The sequence below is a fragment of the Sinocyclocheilus anshuiensis genome, unplaced genomic scaffold (genome assembly GCF_001515605.1).
Source record: "Sinocyclocheilus anshuiensis isolate Anshui unplaced genomic scaffold, SAMN03320099.WGS_v1.1 scaffold84, whole genome shotgun sequence".
In the NCBI taxonomy this organism is placed as follows: domain Eukaryota; kingdom Metazoa; phylum Chordata; class Actinopteri; order Cypriniformes; family Cyprinidae; genus Sinocyclocheilus; species Sinocyclocheilus anshuiensis.
The window spans coordinates 92125-116469 of NW_015557076.1; the positions used below are offsets into that span (position 1 = coordinate 92125).

The 24345-nt window shown below is 37.2% G+C and overlaps 3 protein-coding genes across 3 annotated transcripts in view; 1 reads left to right on the top strand and 2 right to left on the bottom strand.

The window, feature by feature from the left end:
• Positions 1-1741: 1741 nt before the first annotated feature.
• Positions 1742-5092, top strand: LOC107676767 (microfibril-associated glycoprotein 4-like). Its single transcript, XM_016471449.1, has 7 exons — positions 1742-1759; positions 1843-1893; positions 2301-2397; positions 2529-2557; positions 4087-4259; positions 4333-4469; positions 4665-5092. The coding sequence occupies exons 1-7, from the start codon at positions 1742-1744 to the stop codon at positions 4919-4921; spliced, it is 762 nt and encodes a 253-aa protein (XP_016326935.1). The 3' UTR covers positions 4922-5092.
• A 4405-nt stretch (positions 5093-9497) lies between these two features.
• LOC107676780 (microfibril-associated glycoprotein 4-like) lies at positions 9498-11997 on the bottom strand. Its single transcript, XM_016471463.1, has 6 exons — positions 11972-11997; positions 11820-11872; positions 11530-11736; positions 10345-10441; positions 10051-10218; positions 9498-9885 (listed from the first exon to the last, which is right to left on the bottom strand). Exons 2-6 carry the CDS (start codon positions 11835-11837, stop codon positions 9629-9631), a joined length of 747 nt encoding a protein of 248 aa, XP_016326949.1. The 5' UTR covers positions 11838-11872; positions 11972-11997; the 3' UTR covers positions 9498-9628.
• A 7640-nt stretch (positions 11998-19637) lies between these two features.
• The window catches only part of LOC107676768 (beta-klotho-like), a 15876-nt gene continuing 11168 nt past the window's right edge, over positions 19638-24345 (bottom strand). The window contains exons 7-8 of the mRNA XM_016471450.1: positions 23624-24345; positions 19638-20077 (exon numbers count right to left, since the gene is read on the bottom strand). The exon at positions 23624-24345 is cut by the window's right edge and continues 15 nt beyond it. Of these exons, the coding sequence (XP_016326936.1) occupies positions 19638-20077; positions 23624-24345 (1162 nt within the window). The remainder of the gene's footprint in view (positions 20078-23623) is intronic.

The window sequence follows — 24345 nt, forward strand, 5'->3', positions numbered from 1 at the left end:
ATGTTTTTATTAATGGGAACATTAGCAAAACATGTTTAGAATTTTGTTGTTAGCTGGGTAGATCGATGATGCTGCAGGCTTCATCTTGTGACACTGGTGATCAAAACTTCTGAAGAAACTTCAAACATCCTGTTGTTTACTCAAGCAACTTATCAGATTCTGTCTGATAATGGCGCAACTTTTTTCTTCCTTTAAATCTTTGTACATTCATCCATTTCTGGCTTACACTCTAAAAAATGCTGGGTTGTTTCAACCCAACTTTGGGTCAAATATTGGGTTACAACAGCTGGGTGTACTCACACATTATCATTGAGCAATATATGTGCTCCATATTGTTACAAAGGAGGCTCCCACACTACAGCTCTCGCGCCACCAGAGGGAGCCGTCACCTGAGTATTAACCACCTCATTCGGACTCAAACTCCCATCAGCCTTCATACCTGGTACTGATCACCCTGCACCTGTCTTCAATTATCTCACACGCTCACACACCTATTTAAGGCACTCTTATCTGCTCTTCAGTGCGAAGCCTTGATTTGCCCCGGTGATCATTTCTGAGCATTTTCTGTGATTCTACCTGCTTGTATATTGACCTGGACTGTTTATCTCGATTCTGATTCTTGCTGCCAGCCCCGACCCCTTTAGCCTGTTTATGTACTGTGATTGCTCGCCGCCGGCCCCGATTCTCTGCCCGTTTGCTGGATTACGTGTACTGTTGGTTACTACTGTCTACTTCCCTGCCTTGTACTGGTTGTGTCTAATAAACTGCAGATGGATCCTCAAGCTACTGTCTAGTCACACATATATGCGTGTTAAACATTGCAGTTTGGACGCTTTCGTCGTGAATAGACTGATTGTGTGTGTATTAAATTGACCCTCAAATTTTGAGCAGAAGTGAGAAATTTTGCAGACAATTTCGCCGGCCCTGCATTCACTTTAAATAAAATGCCACCGGAGCTTCTACTGTTGCTAGAGTAATGAACGCAACTGTAATGTGCATCTCATTGAAAGATAACCAGTGCATTTCAGTGTTAACATTACTGTGGTTAAACACATTTTGCTTCGTACCTTCTGCATTAACAGCAAGCCAACAGCATGTCACTGCAATGTTGTGTAATTATAGTCATCAACATCATGATAATGATTTTTTTTTTTAATGTCTGCATATCATAAAGTCATGAGGAAAAGTCAGCAAACACCTTAAGCTATAAGAAGCCTTAGGCTACCAACAACTGTTTGGTTACCAACATTCTTCAAAATAACTTATTTAATGTTCAACAGAAGAAAGAAACTCATACAGGTTTGGAGCAGCATGAGGGTAAATAAATGATGACAAAATGTTCATTTTGGGGTGAACTTTCTTGAGGGGTTTGTTGCAATCAGATAAAATCAATGTTGAAATAAATGTCCTTTTCAATTCCTCTGATGATGGTAAAGCAGGTTTCCAATTGAACAAAAACTTCTCCTTTTATGGCATCGAACCCATGACTGTACTATGAGGATTTGAAGTTTTTTTTTTGTTGTTGTTGTAAATGTCAGATAAAAAGGAGGATCCTGATGATCAGAAAGATATTTAAAGACACATCCGTCACCTGAACATTCATGAGATTCTCAGCTCACATGGTGAGTTTGATTCTGATCATTTTTTAAATGATGTTGTTGTTTTTTTCATGTTCTAACAAAGTGATTGTATTTACTGTGTTTCAGGTGCACCTGATCCTCTGAGCTGGACGTCTGAAGCGATGATCACAAACATGATTGTGAGTTTCTGTATGTGAGAATGTGAGTGTGATTTTGTCAGATGTCGATCATCAGACTCAGATCTTGAGTTTGTGTCTCACAGGTGTTGCTGTGTTTGTCTGCGCTGTTTCCCGTCTTGATGGGCACTGAAGAGGTCAAAATCAGATTGTTTTCTTGCCAAAGACTGCTCTGATGTTTATGCGTGTGGATATAGTACCAGTGGCGTGTACTCCGTCTCCTCAGTAGATGGGCCGCTGCAGGTCTACTGTGAGATGGTCTCCGGCGGACAAATGACAGAGGACACTGGACGGTACGCATTTCAATGTGTTTTATCTCACAGAAGGATATTTTATTATCAGATGCACCCCAGTGTGAATGACACCACGATTTCTAATAAACTATTATTCAAATAGTCGCTCAGGTCTTTTATTTGTGCTCTTAGAAAACAGTAATTGAAATCACACTACAGAATCTACATTTGTTGCAGAACAAAGCTTGTCAAAGGTTGTACACCAATGACGTGATTATGTGAAAGTGATGAATGATTTCTGAATGTTTCAGGTGATTCTCAGGCGGATGAACGGCGAGGTGAATTTCTTTAGGCCGTGGAAGAGTTATAAATGGGGTTTTGGTAATAAAGGCGGCGAATACTGGCTGGGTGAGTGTTTTTGTGATGTTTGGGAGATAAAAAGTAAACAATCAAAGACATTTAATCAGGACTGCAGTATAAATGCAGATTATGTTTGCTATTAAGGTTATTAAACCAATTTCATTTAATGTTTTTAACAGGCGTAGAGTTCATGCATCAGCTGACGCGTGTAACCGGTGTAATCTGCGTTGTGTTTTTTTCCAATGAGTAGTAACCAGACGGACATCAGCTGACGGTTCGACTCTTCTTTTACTGATAAAACATAAAACAGTCTTTACAGTGTGTTTTCGCCCTTCTTGTCTTTTCTGTTAAATGAATGTAAAGTGCAATGCAATTAGCACGTGCTTCAAGTGCATTGATTGACAGAAAACTGATCAAACTTAGTGAAAATACAGAAATAATCAAATATACATATAAAATAATGTCACAAATATGATTTAAACAGAGTATAAAAGTGCTTTTTAAAGCAAAGATGAAATTAGATTAATCAGAGCTCATTAGAAACCCACCTCTCCCATGCAGAGACAGTGCAGAAAGGGAAGAGGAGGTGCAAAGACAGGAAATTAAGAACAAGGGATTGAACGTATTCGTTGTAATCACAGATGGACTCATCACGAAGGACACTTTGAAACATAAGATCAACAGGTAATCTTGGCACCCTCCCGAACATCAGGTAAAAAGGGGCAAACCCAGTTGTTTCATGGGCAGTGCAATTATACACGAATGTCATTGTTTGCACTAACTGTGGCCACTTTTGTTTTGATCTAGGAGGAAGGGATCGTAGCATGTTGCCCAATGTTCTGTTGAACCTTTCAGTTCCGCCATTTCCCATTGGATGGTACGGGGAAGTTCGTGACTTGCCTACACCGGCAAGATCAAGAAATTCTGCTATCAGCTTGCTCTCAAAACTGGCACCCTGGTCCGAATGGAGACGCTGAGGAAAGCCATAGATGCAGAAGAATCCATCCCATAGTTTCTTAGCAACACTCTTAGCAGACTGGTTTCGACAAGGAAAAGCATGCGCTAGCTTGGTGAAATGATCAGTGATTACCAAGACATCCACAGATTTATTGTGCCTATCCTCAGCAGCCCAGAAATCAATACAAACAAGCTCCAATGGGGTAGTGGTCTTGATGCTCTCCAAGGGTGCTCTTGCCGCTGGCTCTGGAGTTTTACTTACAAGTACAAGTCTTGACGTAATCACGCACATCACGTTCCATCCCAGGCCAATAGAACCTCTGGCGAGCTAAGGACAGGGTCCAAGGGGCCAAATCATGAACACCCGAAAGAGCTTGCTGTTTCAGGGAATCAGGCAGCAAGAACTGAAACTTCTTATGCTTCGTGATTGGATCTTTAATGGCTCTGTAGAGAATGTCATTAAGCAAAAACAGTTTGTCCCACTGCTTCAACAATCTCAAAACACGCAAATCCTCATTCGTACGCTCACGCCTGGAAGGTCTGCGCTTTCTGCTGACATAAAAGGCCACCCTTGAAATAACTGAATCATTGTGCTGCTGACTCTGCAATTCAGACAATGAAAAGGCATGGGTTACATCTTGACAGTCAGGAATCAATGAACTCAAGTGATCAGCCAGGGATGTCGCTCTCGCTACAGCTCCTGAATCTTCCAAACCATTACCAAAGGAGATGCATATTCACTGATGGATTTACTAATAATGCATTTTTCTTCCATTTCAGAAAGAACCTGTCTCAAGTTTTGGTAGTGGGAGGGAGGTATTCGGCGATAGGGCAGGCGGAACGGGCGCTCATCGAACAGATGAATTCTGTGTACGAAGTCTTTTGCCTCTCCACAATCAAGTCTGTCTCTGGAGAAAACATGGGGAAGGTGCACACACAGACCGGCATATCAGGTATACATCGTGAACATTTGTGTAATTCTGCATATGAAATTAACATTACTTTCCATACCTGTTACACGCGCAGGCATCAGTATAAACTCAGAGTGGATTTGGAGGACTTTGAAGGGCAGAAGGCTTACGCTCTGTACAAGTCTTTCTCTGTGGACTCTGAGGCTGATGGGTACAAACTGCATGTGAGCGGCTTTGTAGATGGAGGAGCAGGTGAAACAAACCACAGATGTTTATAATGAAGAATTTAATCAAATAAAACGATAGTAATGGAATTTTAAAAGGATTTTTAAACCATAATGTTTAAAACCTAATAAAACCTATTTTATTTATTTAAAAAAAAAAATATATATATTTTAGATGTCCAGGTGAAAGTGCCTCTATAATGAAAGTTTCTCCTTTCTGCAGGTGACTCCTTGAGTCCACACAATGGAATGAAGTTCTCCACCTTTGACAAAGACCAAGATCTTTTAGGAGACAACTGCGCTTTGAAATACTATCAAGGAGGATTTTGGTACAAAAATTGTTATTACACAAACCCCACTGGTAACTATCTGTGGGAGAAAGATAATAGAGTGACAAATACTGGAGCCACCTGGTACTACTGGAAGAAGAGCTGGAATTCTCTGAAGTCCATCAGCATGAAGATTAGACGTGTGAAGTAGAGCAGGGTTTCCGTCCTTCATATGTGCTTCACGAGCCTTAATGCTTCACTGCAGCTTGTGCACGCATCCACAACTTTTATGCATGCATGTGGATCTTTATTAAAATATGGTGACAAACAATTCCCTTCACTTTTAATGATGAAAAATATTTTAAAACGTCAAGAAACCCCACATATGAAATAGTTTCACTCATGTTGTCTTGCATAAAAATATATAAATAAGAATTTGACAAGTTCCTGAAAAATCCCTTGTCCTCTTAAAAAACAATATGCTGAAACTGGGTTCACGACTTTTTATTATTAACCAACTAAACAGGTCTCATTTATGAATTAGGAAAATACTTACATACAGGCATATGAATTTACATATGTAATTGCCCATATTTTAATTGAAGGTATGTCAGCAACACTATAAATGCAAATTGAATGATTTCACTAACGCTATCCTTCCCCACTCCCTTTTTAAAACCATACAACAATTACTGTATTTATTGTCCACAGGTGTGCAATTAACCATTAATCAACCAGAAGGGGAACTCAGATGCAGCAGCGCCCCCTAACGTATGCATCAAAAATATTACACAAATTATACAAAAAAGCAGTGCTCTGTGTTCAAATTAACTTAAGCTCCACAACATCTCAATCAAAATCATTTTGCAGAGTTTAAAGCCTAAATATGATGCATGCAATTTCATTATAGCACTTCACACCAAGAACTACATCGATAAAACTATTGTCTTTTAAAAGTCGTTCTAATTTCGAAAAAGGAATGATATCGTTGGATTCCCTTTCAAAGAGAAAGTGTTTTTTTCCAGCTGCTGAACGATAAAAACATTGACAGCCAATCAGAATTCACTCGACTTTAAAGAGCTCGAGCATTTAAAGAGACAGACGGCAAATAAACAGAATGTTCATGCGTTGGTGTGGACGCTAATACAGTAATATTCATAGCTCCCTTTCAGTCGGTCACTCTCGACGTCATGTCGGATGACCGACGAATTGGGATCTCGCTTAGAGAGACCAATCTACTTCGAGTGTAAACTAAACGAGCCAATGCACATTGACATGCGATTATTGCATCCAGCTGCCGCTGATCACAGCATGAGTATAAGTAGGCAGCAGATGCAGCGCATATTCAGCTTTTCGCTTCGGAGCTGAGCGGTTCTATTGTTCTGCTCCTGACCTTCTGCTTAGAGAAAAAGCTACAGTCAAGCACGCTCTTCGTGGGCTCTCGTGCTGGTGGTACGGCGCTTCAGCGGCGGTGGTTTTCCCATGTCGAGTGGGTTGCACACATCAGGCTGCACTACCCCCTGTGTGTGTTGCAGACGGCCATCTCCCTTGTGCGCTTCAGCACACTAAAAGAGCAATTCCCATCTAAAAGAGCTTCACGGGTGGAACGTCTTTTTAAAGACGCGTCTTTGATGTCTTACCATCCATGTTTCTGGGTGCGGTCGTTACCTGGCGCCGGGTGATGGTCACGATCGCTGCCTCTCGTATCTCGGCATGAAGCATGCTGAGGTGGCTTTCGTGGATGACTCATGCTCCCATTGCGGGGGTATGACCATCTCGGAGTTGCGGACCAGACTCCATTACCTGCAAGGGGGCGGAGTGCTCGTGCCACTGCCTAAATCTGGGGTTCCCTCTGGTGGCAGCCGGGGGTGCCCTTTTTCTCTCAGTGGGCGGACTGGTCTTACGGTCACGGTAAGGAATTCCCCTCCGTAGAAGGGAAGTCGCTGGGGAAGCATGACCCTGTCGTCAGGTTCCTTAAGGGGGCGAGAAGACTAAATCCTCCACGCCCCCCCGCTATACGCTCTTGGGACCTGACTCTGCTGCTCACAGCACTACAGCAGGGCCCATTTGAGCCTTTGCAGACGGTCGAACTGAAATTTCTTTCTATGAAGACTTTGCTCCTGCTGGCATTGGCCTCCATCAAGAGGGTAGGGGACCTGCACGCATTTTCGGTCAACGATTCGTGCCTAGAGTTCGGGCCCTGCTGCCTACTTATACTCACGCTGTGATCAGCGGCAGCTGGATGCAATAATCGCATGCCAATGTGCATTGGCTCGTTTAGTTTACACTCTAAGTAGATTGGTCTCTCTAAGCGAGATCCCAATTCGTCGGTCATCCGACGTGACGTCTCCGTTCCCTCCTTCAGGGAACGAGGGTTACCATACGTAACCGAGACGTTATCGTTTGTGGTGTGAAAGGGCCTTTCTTCCTTAAAATCTCTATAGTGTCCAAACAGTCATTCTGAGGTGGAACTACTGTTCCAGAAAGAAAAAAGGCCTTCTTGTATCCTTGCACATATCATGTGAAATTATCCACCTTATTTTGCAATGCCGAAGCTATTTTCTGTGAATGTGGGAGACTATATTTGCCGCTAGGTAAATAACTAGGAATAAAAATACCAAAGCACAGTAAACACTCAGGCCATCCAAGATCAGGATGAGTTTGTTTCTTCATCAGATTTGGAGAAATGTAGCATTGCATCAGTGTCTCAGCAATGGATGCTCTGCAGTGAATGGGTGCCGTCAGAATGAGAGTCCAAACAGCTGATAAAAACATCACAATAATCCACAAGTAATCCACAGCACTCCAGTCCATCAGTTAACATCTGGAGAAGACAAAAGCTGAAACAAATCCATCATCAAGATGTTTTTAACTAAAATGCGTGTCCATAATCCATAATAACGCTTCCTCCAGCGAAAAAGTGATCTGGTGTGAATCAGGAGAGAAATCTGCACAGATCAAGCAGCGTTTAAACAGCTCTAAACAAATATGTGGCTGGATTTTGATGTGAGAGACAACAGGAGATGGATGTTTTCACTGCAGGAAGTGAGTATATGCGGCCCTTCGTCATTAATCGCGTTCTCCTCCTCTTCCTCACCAGAGATGATGATGATGTCCTGTTGTCCAGGGTAAAGGTCGCAGCAGGTCAGGGGTGGATGGAAAGCCACAGTGTTTTGATGAAACATTTGAAGAGTTTCAAAACACCCGATATGAAGATTTTGATTCATCATCAAAGTCATAGTTGTGCTTCAACTTCATCGCACTAGCGATCCAGCGATGCTAAGCCAATCTTGAATATCTTTCAGTGAGTCACGGTTCAGCTGTCACAGAAGGAGAAGTCAGTTCATTTTGCAACCTGCTAAAATCACTGGCATCTTCTTAAGAAAACGTTAGAAATTAACCAGAAGGTAGCAGAGGTACAGTTTAATGATGGCAAATGAGAAGCACAAAACTGACAAAAGTAAATGCACTAATTTTAAAACACTTCATTTTTACAATATTCACTTAAAATTCACCTAAACATTTGAAAACAAAAATCTCAGTTCTATCTATCGCCAGTTCATACCTGGCCAAGGTCCAGATAAAAGTACATATTTATTTTAAGCACATATATATATAGGTTTTGCATTTTAGAATAATGTTACTAGCTTACTCTCATACGTTATCACTGTTTTTGCATAATAAACTAGGTTTATAGGTCTTTAAAAAATCTTAATTCACCCTTCCACAAATTAAGGCCTTAAAATTAAATGTTGCATGCACTGCAAAAAAAAAAAGAATATCTTGCTGAGTATTTTTGACTTGTTTTCCAGTACAAATATCTAATCATCCTTAAATCAAGACAAGTTTACTAGAAATGCAAAATGAAGATAGTTGAAGTCTTGTTTTCTGAGAAAGTGAACAAAATTAAGTGAGTTTATTCTCGAAACAATAACAAATATCTGTCAGTGAGCTAGAGCTGGGTGATATGGCCTAAAGAATGATCACAATAACATTTTTCCTATCAGTCGATATCTATAATTATCACAATAAATGTCAAATCTTTATTTCTTTATTTAGTTTAAAAGCACATTTTTGCTCCTAAGTGAAAGACAAAAACACTTCACATTTTTGAATTCTTTACAACTTTCCAGTCATTTTTGCTTAACAAAATAAATATCTTAATAGAAAAATGTATTTCTTACTTTCTGCATGTTCTAATGAGTGATATTGTTATCGTTTTATCGCCCAGCCCTACAGTGAGCTATGAAAACATGTTTTCCCTTTGAATTAAGTTGATTTCTCTGAGCCTGTTGGCAGATATTTGTTCGTTTTAATCGTGAACTCACTTCATTTTCATCAGTTTCTCAGAAAACATGTCATTTAGCTTCAAACTGTATTTGCACTGGAAAACAAGACAAAAACACTGAGGAAGAACAGTACTTTTCTGCAGAATGCTGTAGAAGTTATTTCCATATTCAAGCTTTTTTGTCAAATGAATTAAAACATAATGGAGATCTGTTGGAATTTGTATTTTCAAACTGTTGCTAATGCAGCTCATTTTCTGCTCCCTAGAGAACATACTGACATATTGTGTTCCCTTCAATTCGGTCCTTAAATTTGATTTACTCTTAAAAACGTTACAAAAATTGACCTTCGCAAACCCCGAATAAACTATTTTAAATCATACGTGAAGTCCACATGAGCATTGCCTCCTTAGTTGGTTAATACTTCAAAAACACACAAACAACATACTGCTTTGCATAAACATTTATTGCTTCAAAGTCAAAGCAGACAAAGCATGCAGAACCCAATTTCAACACATTTTTATTTAAGAGGACAATGAATTTGATTTGTCACCATATTTTAAGAAAGATCCACATGTATGCATGAAGACGTGGATGTGCACAAGCTGCAGTGAAGCGTTTGTGAGCCTGCTCTACATCACGCGTCTGATCTTCATGCTGATGGACTTCATAGATTTATAGCTGTTCTTCCAGTAGTACCAGGAAGTCCCAATATATAAAGTGCCATCATCTTTCCCCCACAAATACATACCAGTGGGGTTTGTATAATCACAACCGTTGTACCAAAACCCTCCTTTAGAGTATTTCATAGCGCAGCTTTCACTCCAAAGATCTTGGTCTTTGTCAAAGGTGGAGAACTTCATTCCATTGTGATAACTCAAAGAATCACCTGCAGAAAGGAGAAACCTTCATTTGGACGTCTAAGATGACTTTTTTTTTTAAATAACTTAAAAAAGCATTAGTTTAAGCATGGTTTAAAAGATTCTATTCCTCCTTTATCATTAGGATCACACAACCAAAAACTGGAAAATGAAACGTCTGTGGTTTGTTTCACCTGCTCCTCCATCTACAAAGCCGCTCACATGCAGTTTGTACCCATCAGCCTCAGAGTCCACTGAGAAAGACTCGTATGCAGCGTAAGCCTTCTTCCCTTCAAAGTCCTCCAAATCCACTCTAAGTTTATACTGATATCTGTGCGTCAGCTGGTGAAGAAACTCTAAACCTGTTAAAAACATGAACGGAAACCAGTTTAGTAAATCAAAGAACAAATATAAGTCAGCATTTATACTGCAGTCCTGATTAAATGTCCAAGTTTTCCAAGAGTCCAAAACGTCACAAAAACACTCACCCAGCCAGTATTCGCCGTCTTTATTACCAAAACCCTTTTTATAACTCTCCCACGGCCTAAAGAAATTCACCTCGCCGTTCATCCGCCTGAGAATCACCTGAGACAATCAGAAATCATTCATTGCTTTCACACAATCAACATTTCACGTCATTTACCTATTTGACTTTTTACGACATTAAAAAACGTTTTATTCTGAAAGTTGACAGGCGTTCGTTAGCAACAAATGTAAATTCTGTTGTGTGATTTCATTAGCGTCACCAAACAGCTGCAAAAAACAAACATTTCATGCTCAGAAGTAGAGCACAAATAAAAGCACTAAGTGACTATTTGTATAATACTTAATAATAGCCTATATGTGACCCTGGAGCACAAAACCAGTCATAAGGGTCAATTTTTCGAAATTGAAATTTATACATCATCTGAAAGCTGAATAAATAAGCTTTCCATTGATGTATGGTTTGTTAGGATAGGACAATAATTGGATGAGATACAACTATTTGAAAATCTGGAATCTGAAGGTGCAAAAATATCTAAATATTGAAAAAATAATCTTTAAAGTTGTTCAAATGAAGTTCTTAGCAATGCATATTACTAATCAAAAATTAAGTTTTTATATATTTACGGTAGGAAATTTACAAAATATCTTCATGGAACATGATCTTTACTTAATATCCTAATCATTTTTGGCATAAAAGAAAAATGTATAATTTTGACCCATACAATGTATTGTTGGCTATTGCTACAAATATCCCCCAGCGACTTAAGACTGCTTTTGTGCTCCAGGGTCACACATGTTATGCAAATGGTATCAATTATGACAAGAAAACTGTTTTTTTTTAAACATTCTTAGAATATAAAAAAATAAGCATTAACATAAAATTATGATTTTGGTGGAAATGTTTTTGTAGCCTTTAAATAACATTCAAGACAAAAATCTGGACATTTTAACGCTCTTAGAATATTAAAAATAAACATTTAAATAATGCATTTTGGGTGAAAATACAGGTACTAGAATGTTGCAAAACTCTCAACCTAACTATCTAATCATGGACATTTCAAAACAATGTTCTCACGACGTTTTTATAACCTGCATTCGTTAGCTGCATGGGAATCACTCTGAGGTGCATCTGCTGATCAAATCAGGTCTGAAGATAATCAAACACTAGCTCAAAGTGAAATGCGTACCGTCCAGTGTCCTCTGTCATTTATTCCACTGGAGACCATCTCACAGTAGACCTGCAGCGGCCCATCCATTGAGATGACAGTGTACACGCCACTCGCATTTTTCCCACTCGAATAAACATCAGAGCAGTCTTTGGCAAGAAAACAATCTGATTTGACCTCTTCAGTGCCCATCAACACGGGAAACAGCGCAGACAAACACAGCAACACCTGAGAGACACAAACTCAAGATCTGAGTCTGATGATCGACGTCTGACAAAATCACACTCACATTCTCACATACAGAAACTCACAATCATGTTTGTGATCATCGCTTCAGACGTCCAGCTCAGAGGATCAGGTGCACCTGAAACACAGTAAATACAATCACTCTGTTAGAACATGAACATCCAAACATGCAAAAAAACAACAACATCATTTTAAAAATGACCAGAATCAAACTCACCGTGTGAGCTGAGAATCTCATGAATGTTCAGGTGACGGATGCGTCTTTAAATATCTTTCTGATCATCAGGATCCTCCTCTTTATCTGACATTTATAAAAAACTTAAAATCTTTATAGGGCAGTCATGGGTTTGATGCCATAAAAGGACAAGTTTTTTGTTCATTTCATTTAACTTTTTTTTTTGCCAACCTGCTTTATCATCTTCAGAGGAATTAAATGAGAAGTTTATTTCATCTAAAAAAAGTGTTGATAAAGTGATTATCTGCAACCGATTGCAACAGACAGCTTAAGGAAAACAGTTAAGAAACCCTTAGTGACAGTCTGTATTTTCTCAGTTTAAGGGGTTTGTTACAAACAGGTCCTGATGATTTTCAGACATGCAAACTGCAGGTTTTACGAAGGCCATTTGTAACACCTTTTTAAGACCAAGTAAATAAGATTTAAGGACTAATATGAACACAATGTGTCAATATGTTCTCTAAACATAAACACGTAGGCAGCAGAAATGAGCTGCATTAGCAACAGTTTGAAAATACAACTTCCAACAGATCTCCATTACATTTGAATTCATTTTGCATGTTGCAAGTAAATGTATCTTGATTTAAGGGTGTTAGGGCAGGAAAACGAGACCATTTTTATTTTTTGCATGCATGCAACATTTAATACCATACCTTTATGAATTTAAGACTTTCTACTTTGGTTTGAAAGCTTTTTAAGGCTTTCATTTGTGGAAGGGCAAATTAAGACATTTAAAAGACGTTTTAAGACCCGCAGAGAGCCTGTACTATTAAAATATAGATTCACCACCAACTAACCACACTTCTTCTTTCACTTCCCGAAATACTCATCTCATCAAAACTCATCTCAACAGACTCACTCTACAGTTTTGTTTTTCTAAATGATAAAGGAGCCACTTTCTCCTCAGTGGCCTTGTTTTGCACGACTGCCACAATCTAAGAGATACAGAATGAAAACTCAGATTACTTGAAATCGATTATTTTTTTTTACATTATAAATGTCTTTACTGTTTCTTCAATTTAATGTGTTGATGAATAAAACTGTCAATTTGTAAAAAATAATAAATAAATAAATAAAAAAGTTTGACCATTTCAACCACAAATAACAGATCAGGAAATTAGTAAGACTTGCACAAACACTGTAGAAACTGTATTCAAATTTAGGTTATAAAAATTTTGTTGGAACATTGTTTTGAAATGTTTCTAACATGATGAAATGTCCAGTTTTCTTGTTGCGATTAGAACATTAATTAAAGGTTGCAAAAATGTTTTTTTTTTTTACGACAGTTCGTTTTCTACTAACTTTATTTCACTCAAATATGTTATTTGAATGTCTATTTTTAGTATTCTAAGAACATCAAAATGTCGTGATTATAATGTTATTTAAATGTTACTAAATCCTTTCTGCAACATTCTACTAACAAAAGAGAATGTTATTTGAATGTTTAGTTTTTGAATATTCTAAGAACATTCAAATGTGTCTATTAAGTTGTCTTTTTATTTTCTCTCTCCTCTTCCTGCAGTGCTTTGGCAATACATACAAAAGTATGTCATGCTAATAAAACAATCTGAATTTGGTGTGATTATGAATTACAGCTCATGCTAACCAGTCAAACCTTGCTCAGAACTGTTATTGTAATGTCTCCGTTTCTTCACTAGAGGGACTGATCCTGTTTGAGGAGGCTGAACTCCATCAACATGAGAAGAACCGCAGACAAACACAACAAACCTGAGTGTCCCATTGATAAACAGTGCCGTCTCTTTGGATAAAAGTACAATGTCTTACTCTATTACTGTATAGGAAAGGACTGGACGTAAAAGTCAGTAATAAACATAATAACATGTCCATAGCATTTCCCACTGGTCTTTTAATGAGATGTGTGTGTGTGTGTGTGTGGGGGGGGGGGGAAGTGACCCCAGCGACTTAAGACTGCTTTTGTGGTCCAGGGTCTCATATATATGTGTGTGTGTGTATATGTGTATATGTGTATATGTGTGTGTGTGTGTGTGTGTATATGTGTATATGTGTGTGTGTATGTGTATGTGTGTGAGTGTGTGTATGTGTATGTGTGTGAGTGTGTGTGTGTGTGTGAGAGAGAGTGTGTGAGTGTGAGTGTGTGTGTGTGTGCATTTGCATTTGTTCTCCATCGTGGATGTGCTATGGTGTCACGCTTTAATTTAATTACTTAAAGACTTTAAGACACGTTCAAGGCTCTTTCATGACCTCAAAAGGAGGGTCACCGTGGGTAAATAAACTCAATATTACAATACAGCAATATACAGGCCACAAAACACACAGTCACAGTTGAAAGGACACAACTACCCGGGGGAAATATTGTTATAGAAAATATTTTAATAAATGAGAACACATAAATCTGAAATATAAAATAATATATTCTTATTTATATTCATAACTTTATTATACTTCCACATAATATCAGTAAATAACATCTGTATATATTCCATGAAGATAAATTACATAAAACAGCAGATCACTGATTCATGAGCACTGAAACAAACATACAACTCAACTGAATCATTCTCAGTGAATCAACTCATCACATTTCACCTGTTTGGTGTCCATCTGGTCTTTTTACATTGACTATCACTCTTTATAGACTAATACAATCAGATACAACAATAATTTCTCAAATATTAATTACAATATATACTGGTAAATTCAAGTCAAGTCAAGTCACCTTTATTTATATAGCGCTTTTAACAATACAGATTGTGTCAAAGCACAAGTGGTTCACAACCACTACAATGGTGTGAGAGACTGGATGCTTTCAGCTGATTTTCAACTGAATTGCAGTGTCAAACTATTTCAAATATAGTGAATTCAGTACAAACTTGAACATAAAGCACAATGTTTCCATCTAACATGTACACTCTTAAAAATAAAGGTGCTTCACGATGCCATAGAAGAACCTTTTTTGTCTAAATGGTTCCATAAAGTGAAGCACCTTTATTTTTAAGAGTGTATTTTGAGCTGCAGCTCGTCATTTTAATGGAGTGTTTCACTAGTTAGCAGTAAACCGGTTACCTCACCTGAATATGTTCCACATTAATGTTCCCTGTTAGCTGAAGAGTACAATGTAAATATCATTCACTACCGTGGTATCAAAATACCAGTACTGGCTGCTGATAGAAATGACTAGAAAAACCAAATCCATTAAAAGAATAATACATTTTGATCATTCAAGACATTCATGAATTTCACAACATCTGTTATTAAAAGAGTCAACTCACTGTAGAGTCGTTGTGCTTCACTAGTGATCTGGAGATTATAAGCCAACCTTTCATTGAGGTATGAGAAGTTGCTTTATTTTGCAACCTGCTCAAGTCAGCGGTACCTTTAGAAAACATTACTGACATGTTGACAACACAGAATCTCTGTAGTAAAATGTGTTCATATGTTAATATGATGATTTTTTATGTGGTATTTCGTTACAAAAAATACATATTCAATTCAAGTTTATTTGTACAGCGCTTTTCACAATACAAATCATTGCAAAGCAACTTTACAGCAAATCAAAATAAATAGGTTTCATATATGCATTAGGAATATAGTTTATTATGTAAAAACAATGATAATGTATGAGAGTAACGGATTATTCTAAAATGCATAAAGCCCAGTTGAAGTACATATAGTTGTATGACAAATGAAAATGTACATTAATGAAAGTGACTTTTCTTCATTTGTGTTGGCAAGTGGTGCCCCCCTACTTTTGAACAGCTGAAATAAACATTAAAATGTTTGCATATCTGTACTCAATTTGTGCACTGCTACAGTTTTGTTTTAAAGTAGCCTACGTTTAATTAAGTGTGAGAAATTTAATGTGTAGCAAAATGTCACTGCATGTTCCCACCATACACCAAAGAGGTAACCTGGGATGTAATGGGAGCAAAATCACATTTTTAACACAAATAAAGTGTTTATATTGTAAATATAGAGTTTACTTAACATACACCTAACATCTTATTATTTTCGTTACTTCTCTTCCTGCAATACAAGTTTGTCGTGTCAATTTGAATTTGGAGATTTTTTTGCTTTTTGGCACTGCATGGGATTGATTTTATTCAACGAGGCTGAGCTCTCCATGAACACAGGAAGAAATTAACGCAAAAACAGCGAAACCCGAGAGAAAGGCAGCACTGAAAACCTTTAGGGATTCAGAAAGACTTAGAAATCGAGGGAAGATTTGGAGTTACATGAACGCTCCTGGAGTACCTGAGGCTCAGCTGGGATTTGGGGGTCGGACGAGGGATGTGTGGTTTTATTGTAGTTTGTATTTGTGCTGTATTGTGGGGTTTTGTTAATGTGGGATGGGGAGCAAACTGTGTTTAAGGCTTCGTACACGCACACGTGTGATCTTCACGTTTGTTGTGTGCTCTTTTACAATTGAAACACGTGTGTCAGAGTGACACATGCACTAATGTGAAAAAGTCAACAGCACATAAATGAGTTATTTTATGCATTTAAACATGGTTTCATTTTCATACTTTACAAATTAACGAAAAATTAGCACATATTTTCTAGTACAAGTGCACTGTGCTCACGTTTACTTGTGCATTCAATTACAAATAAAAATGACATATCAGCTTGAGCCTTAGGCCTATCCCTATTGTGATCTCGAATTGCAGAATATTTTAGTAAATGCATTTGAGAGACGTTCTTAAATGTGATATATATATATATATATATATATATATACACACATGCATGCACATTATTTGAAGGTTGCAATAACATTTCTTACAACATTCTAACATCTTCATCTAAAATATAATGTTACATTTAAACTTTTTTTTTTTCTAAAAACTTTAAAAATGTCCACTTTTCATATCATAATTAGAAAAGTTTTAAAAGGTTACAAAAACGTTGGTATATCTTCATCTACCCGAGAATATACATAGGTGAAAATGACATGTATTGCACTTGATATAGGACAATGTATTGTCATATATTACATTTCTGTATGGATGGTTTGATACAGCTTGGTCTTAAGCAGTTTTAAACAATATTTTTTTTATGTTATTATTATTTACAGTATTACAGAATATACAGCACACGTTCATCATTAAACAGTTTCCATTTTCCCATCAGCCGTCCCATTATTCCTTCACTTTCAAAATTCAGTCGAATTCAATCACTCAAAGTCATCTTGAGTCGAGCATTTACAATGGAACTAAATGAAGGGATCATTCTGAGAATTTAAAGCAGAAATGTGATGCTTGTGTTTTTGTTAAAGCAAAAATGTGCATTATTTGAGCTATATAGTGTCTTATTTTGAGGTGGGACTACTGTTCTGGATAGAACAAGTGCTTTTTTTGTATCCTTGCATGTATGGTGTGAAAGTTACAGGGTTTACCGGCTTTAGTTAGGGTTTGGGTTGTATGCACTTTTATCACATGAAACTTTTCAGGTCTTTTGGCTGTACTTACACGTGTGCATTTTAAAGTGCATCGTGTTTGCTGGTTTACTTCTAAATGTTTCAACTCTGAATCAGATGAAATGTGACAGACATCTGTCCACACTGAACGAGAAACTGCTGCGTTATGTGACACAATCATTCTGGAGATATTTGATGTTTAATTATGTGCAGTGTTTTGGGTGAGATTCCACCTTGTTCATGCATATTTTCCTGTGTTTGAATCAACAGTTCATCCAAAAATCTAAATTTGCTGGAAATGTGCTCACCTTCAGGTCATCTGAGATTAGGATGAGTTTGTTTCTTCATCAGATTTGTAGAAATGTAGCATTGCATCAGTGTCTCAGCAATGGATGCTCTGCAGTGAATGGGTGCCGTCAGAATGAGAGTCCAAACAGCTGATAAAACAGTCCAAAACAGCTCTAAACAAATATGTGGCTGGATTTTGATGTGAGAGACAACAGGAGATGGAGTTTTTCACTGGAAGCGTTATTATGGATTATGGACTCATATTTTAGCTGAAAGCAATGGTTTGATGTTAAAAACGCCTTGGTGGATTTATTTTTCTACCACACGGACTAGACCATATCTTCTGAACACTAGGTGGCGCTGTCTTCAAACTTTTCAGGCACCTTCAGGACACACTGATCATGATTTCCACCAAATTTTGTGCCAATACGTCAAAGCGTTTATATGGTGTCGTTTAAACAAAAATGAAAATTTGCTGAGAATTTACTGTTGTTTGGATAATAAACTTAACTCTTGCCCCGCCAGCGTTTTTTTTCAAGTTGCCAGCAACCGCCAGCATTTTTATCATTTTCACTAAAATTTCATGGCCTCCAGAATATTTTGTTGTATGAATATCTGAGCATGCAATACACCAAAATAAAGAACAGAGCCTCTACTTTTAAACAAAATTCTGTTTTATTCTAGCTTCACATTTTTTTTAAATCAACATTTGAATGTAGGTTAGTTTCATAAAAAAAAGCAACATTTTGATCAAAAAGCTGAGAAAATCACATTTGTATCAAAGACTACATCTGGATCATATCCAGTCATATGATCAAATCAAAGATGCAGTAGATCGCTTCCATCAACACCCCCAAACCTTCACAGTCCTGAACATTTCCGGGATCAACATTTCACTCGGTAACATTAGGCAGTTTTCATTTATATGCTGTTTATTGTTGATGATCACATTGTTTTTCAGATGCATGTGCATACATACGAGATCGCTCGTTTCTGCAAAAACACGGAAACCCGGAATATCCAGTGTTTGGTGGGGAAAGAGTTAATGCTGGATTAGTTTCAGCTTGTGTCTTCTCCAGATGTTAATTGATGGACTGGAGTGATGTGGATTACTTGTGGATTATTGTGATGTTTTTATCAGACTCTCATTCTGACGGCACCCATTCATGGAAGCAATCTACTGCATCTTTGCTTTGATCATATGACTGGATATGATCCAATGTAGTCTTGATAAAAATGTGATTTTCTCAGCCTTTTGATCAAAATGTAGCTTTTTTATGAAACTTACCTACATTCAAGTGTTGATCAAAAAAATATTTTGAAGCTAGAATAAAACTGATTTTTTATTTTTTTTGTTTAAAAGTAGAGGCTCTGTTCTTTATTTTGGTGTATTGCATGCTCAGATATTCATACAACACATACAACAGGAGGCCATGAAATTTTAGTGAAAATCAGCAAAAACGCTGGCGGTGGCTGGCAACTTTTTTCAAAAACGCTGGCGGGGAAAGAGATAACATTGGTGGACTTGAAAATTTGGTGGAAATCATGATCAGTGTGTCCTGAAGGTGCCTGAAAAGTTTGAAGACAGCGCCACCTAGTGTTCAGAAGATATGGTCTAGTCCGTGTGGTAGATGGTAGAAAACACCATCAAGGCGTTTTTAACATCAAACCATTTCTTCCACCTAAAATATGAGTCCATAATCCATAATAACGCTTCCAGTGAAAAACTCCATCTCCTGTTGTCTCTCACATCAAAATCCAGCCACATATTTGTTTAGAGTTGTTTTGGACTATTTTATCTGCTGTTTGGACTCTCATTCTGACGGCACCCATTCACTGCAGAGCATCCATTGCTGAGACACTGAAATGCTGCATTTCTCCAAACCTGATGAAGAAACAAACTCATCCTAATCTCAGATGACCTGAGAGTCAGTAAATGATCTACTATTCCATTAATTTTAACGTTTAATGGCGCAGGAGTCCCGTTCCGTGAGCCACCCTCATCAAAGGGAACCTCTGCTGGACTCTGACGTTAATCGGCGTTCTCCTCCTCCTCCTCCTCTTCCTCACCACAGAGATGATGACGAGCGCGCCGAGCATGGATGCGCTGACAGACACACACACGCTGAAGAACAGCAGCGGCTTGTTCTCTGCGATCCGTGTGCAGAGCTCGCAGCTCGTCCCGTTGTCCGCGCCCCGGCAGGTCAAAGGTCGCAGGTCAGCGGCGGACGGAAAGCCGCGGTGGCTGATGATGTCCCGGTACACGCTGACAGACGCTTTGGGTCGAGAGTGATGAGCGGCGGAACTGAAGAGACCGAACTGGAGATCAGCTTCCTGATCAGCTTCCAGGTCCTGAAGCTTCCAGATATAAAACCCTCTCAGATTGACGGCGTCCAACTCACGAGCTGCTCGGAGCGAACAGAAAGAGATCAATCATCACTAGCACTATTTATAACATTATATGTGACCCTAGACCACAAACCCAGTCATAAGGGTCAATTTTTCAAAATTTTCAAAAAACATCAACTGAAAGCTGCATAAATATAGGACAATATTTGGCTGAGATCCAACTATTTGAAAATCTGGAATCTGAGGGTGCAAAAAAATCTAAATATTGAGAAAATCATCTTTAAAGTTGTCCAAATGAAGTTCTTAGCAATGCATATTACTAATCAAAAATTAAGTTTTGATATATTTACGGTAGGACATTTACAAAATATCTTCATGGAACATGATCTTTACTTAATATCCTAATGATTTTTGGCATAAAAGAAAAATCTATAATTTTGACCCATGCTATGTATTGTTGGCTATTGCTACAAATATACCCCAGCGACTTAAGACTGCTTTTGTGCTCCAGAGTCACATTTATTTATTTCAGTTTAAACTGTAAATACAATTTAAATGCATTTACTGTAAATTTATAGATGCTGTTTCATAACTCTTTCCACACAAAACAAAGACCTGTGAATCTAATGATGCAACATCGAGGGACTTTTAATTACCAAACAAAATCTGCATTATAATCACTCTGATATTTGCAATGTTCAGTTCAAACCAAAAATCATCCAACAGAGGGATTCCTTTTTTTTTTAATCACCCGAACCCCTTTTAACCTAAAATAAGTGACATTTTAATCATATTTGAAATTTTAAGTTAATGTTTAAGTATTTTAAATATAAGTAATATTTAAATTTAAGTTAATTATTTCAACAATTTACAAAGAAAATATTTGGTTTTAGTGTTTTATTTAGATTTTGTTTTATATTTCATTCATTTTATTGATTTAGTTGACATTTTTATGATTCAGTTAATATTTCAAAGTTCACATTGGTCAGTGGTCACATGTCAGGTACACAGAATATTTTATCTTTCTAGCAAGTGTTTTATTTTGTTGTTTTAAATTATGTATTCGTTAATTTGACATTTTTATGATGTATTTAATATTTCAGTAACAATATTTGCATGTTCATGGTTCAGGTAAACGATTTTTTTATTGTATTTTTGTTGCTGTTGTTGATATTTTAAAATTATGTATTCGTTAATTTGACATTTTTATGATGTAGTTAATACTTAACAACATTCACATGTTCGTGGTTCAGGTAAACAAAATTTTTTGTGTGTTTGTTTTTGTTGATATTTAAAAATTATAAATTTTACTATTTTTATGACGTAGTTAATATTTCAATAATTTAACATTTGCATTTTCATGGTACTCTGATGTTGGCCAATGGTCACATGGTATGCGGGCAAATAATTTTGTACAATTTTTTTAGTATGTATTTTGATATTTTAAAACTATTTATACATTTTTTACATTTTATGATTTAGTTAATACTTCAATCATTTAACAACACATTTGCATGTTCATGGCTCTCTGATGTCGGTTAATGGTCATGCCATGCAAGTAAAACATTTTTTTAGTCTTTTATTTTGATATTTTTAAATTATTTATTCATTTTAATTTTACATTTTATGATTGTGCATGTTCACCGTTCTCTTCATTTGGTCAACGGTCACACAACATGCAGGCTTACGTTTTTAGTAAGTGTTTTATTTTTACATTTTAAAATGATTTATTTTGATATTTTAATATAATTTATTCATTTTAATTTAAAATGTTATGATTTAGTTAGTATTTCAATAATTTAACAGCTGCACGTTCGTGGTTCTCTGATGTAGTTAATGGTCACATGACAAACAAATTATTTAATAAATAAAATATTTAATCTTTTTTATTATGTATTTTATTTGAATTATTTTTATTAAAAAAAAAAAAAAAATTTATTCATATATTATTATTAGCCAGTGTTTCCTCAGTTGGGAAAACCCTGATAGCACGCACTGTTTTCCAAATACACACGCAGGTAAAAACAGGTGCTGTTGTTCACAGCTTTATCATGTAATCTATCAGATCACACACACACTAAAGCGTGAAGCGACGGTGACTCACATCCGCACAAACACTGTAAAAGCAGACGCACTGGGCTCAAGGATCATACAGCATCCACATGACACCCGTGTGTCCCTGTGTGCTCATAACGTCTCAAAGGTTGCTCATTAACAGCTCTGAGACAGAATTACAGCGGTGCGAGCTTTGACCCTGATGTCAAACCTCAGAGGAAGCGGCTGATTACGGCGTGTAAAAGAGATAACACTAGATAACACACAGTGCTTCGCTAGCAATCTGCAACACGGCTCTTTAATCTCTAATGTTGTTATCAGATATAATGAGGACATGTTTCATAATCACGGCTCATTAGTGCTCTTTGATGAGGCAAGCATCGCTGTTTATATTGCTTATATTTAACGATTATATATTTGAGCACACCCCATATTATCATGAAGACCAAAATATCTCAGAGATTTGAGGGAACAAGCTGCCAATGTTTTGCTTCAAATCAAATGTTGTTCTGTTCTGATTCATCTCAGAGCCGGTTGGTTTGGTTTAAGGAATGGAATATTGTTTTAAAATGCTTAAGAAAATGAATGGAAATTATGGAAAAAGTGCTAAAAGTGGGCACTTACTGTAGTGCTTTATATATGGCAAATGGAATAAAATAATCAAAAATGAAATATAATAATAATAATATCAACAGTAATAATAACAAATATAATTATAAAAAAGTAAAAAATAATGCAACAAAATAATTAAATAACTTTTAATTAACAGATATTTAAATATATTACATAACATAACATTGTAAAAAATATATATTTTTTAATAACAATTATTTATTTAATATTTAGTTTAATAACAAATTGAACAAAATAAAAAATAATAATTTAATAATAATAATAATATCAACAGTAATAACAATAACAATAAAGTAAGAATAATACAATAAAATAATTGCCTAACTTTTAATTAAATGTTGAAATATTTACGTTATATTCAAATTTAATTCTAACTATATAATTAAATATAAAAAATTATTTAATTAAAAAGACAAAAATGTGCTTCTGAAATTCTTATACATATATTCAGATTCTGATTCATGTCAGAACTGGCTGGTTTATTTTAAGGAATGAAATATATTTTTAAATTCTTATTATGAAAATTAATTAGTGGAAAAATAATAAATAATAGTGGAACCAAATGCTAAAAGTGGGCACTTATTTTACATATAACAAATGGATAAAAATAAATAAATAAATAATTAAAAAAATAAATAACAACAACAAGAACAATAAGTTAAAATGATGAAATAATGAAAGGACTTTCAATGATTTTTTTTAAATAATAAAAAACAAAATTCTTCTGAAATTCTAAGGGCCCTATTATACACTCGGCGCAATGCGGCACCAGGCGTGGCGAAAGTGTTTTTTGCTACGCAGTTGTCATTTTCACGTCCTGCGCCACGTTTTTTAAACAGTAAATGCATTTCTGCCCATTTGTGCGATTATGGGCGTGCTGGTCTGAAAACGAGGTGTGTTCAGACTCCGCTCACCTTTCAGCGCCTCCTGCAGGTAGCTCCTGATATAGCTCTGTCTCAGCTGGTCATCATGAACCGCCTGATCGTCCACCCCTGTTGCCGTGACGATGATAGGGAGGTGGTCGCCATAGCGATTCCTCACCCATCCCAGCATCCTGCGGAGGCCCCAGGGCACGAGCGCCTGTCCCCGGTGCGACACCTTCCAGGTGGCATCCATCATCAGAGCGCAGCCGTGCTCCTGGTTCAGTGGCGTCGGCTGTTTCCATGGCAACACCAAATACGTCGTGAAGTGATTAAGAGCGACGAAATCCAGCGCCCCTTTAAGCTCCGCCCTCTCATCATCGGAGGTGTTGCCACGCCCCTCGTTCCCTCCACCAATCAGAGGGTCGAGAAAACGACCCAGTTCGAATTCCAAAAACTGTTGCTGGGCAGATTTGTGAGATTCTAAAAATGGATTGGCCGGTTCAACCCAATCCGCATGGAGAGCCAAACTAACAGCCCCGCCCTGTTTCCGTCGAAACTGCGCATCGTAAATGTGCCACGCCTTCGCGTGCGCTAATAGCAAGTGACGTGCCACTGTTTGCCATTCCTCGGCATACGCCTCATTTAACCGGTTTGGCTCGTTAATGGTGATCCACGTCGACACCAAGGCCCCAAATTCACGATAGCAAAACACGGCATAGCTGACGAACGCCTCCACAGCGCTAGCGTTTCTCCATCCGCCATTAGCGTGCAGC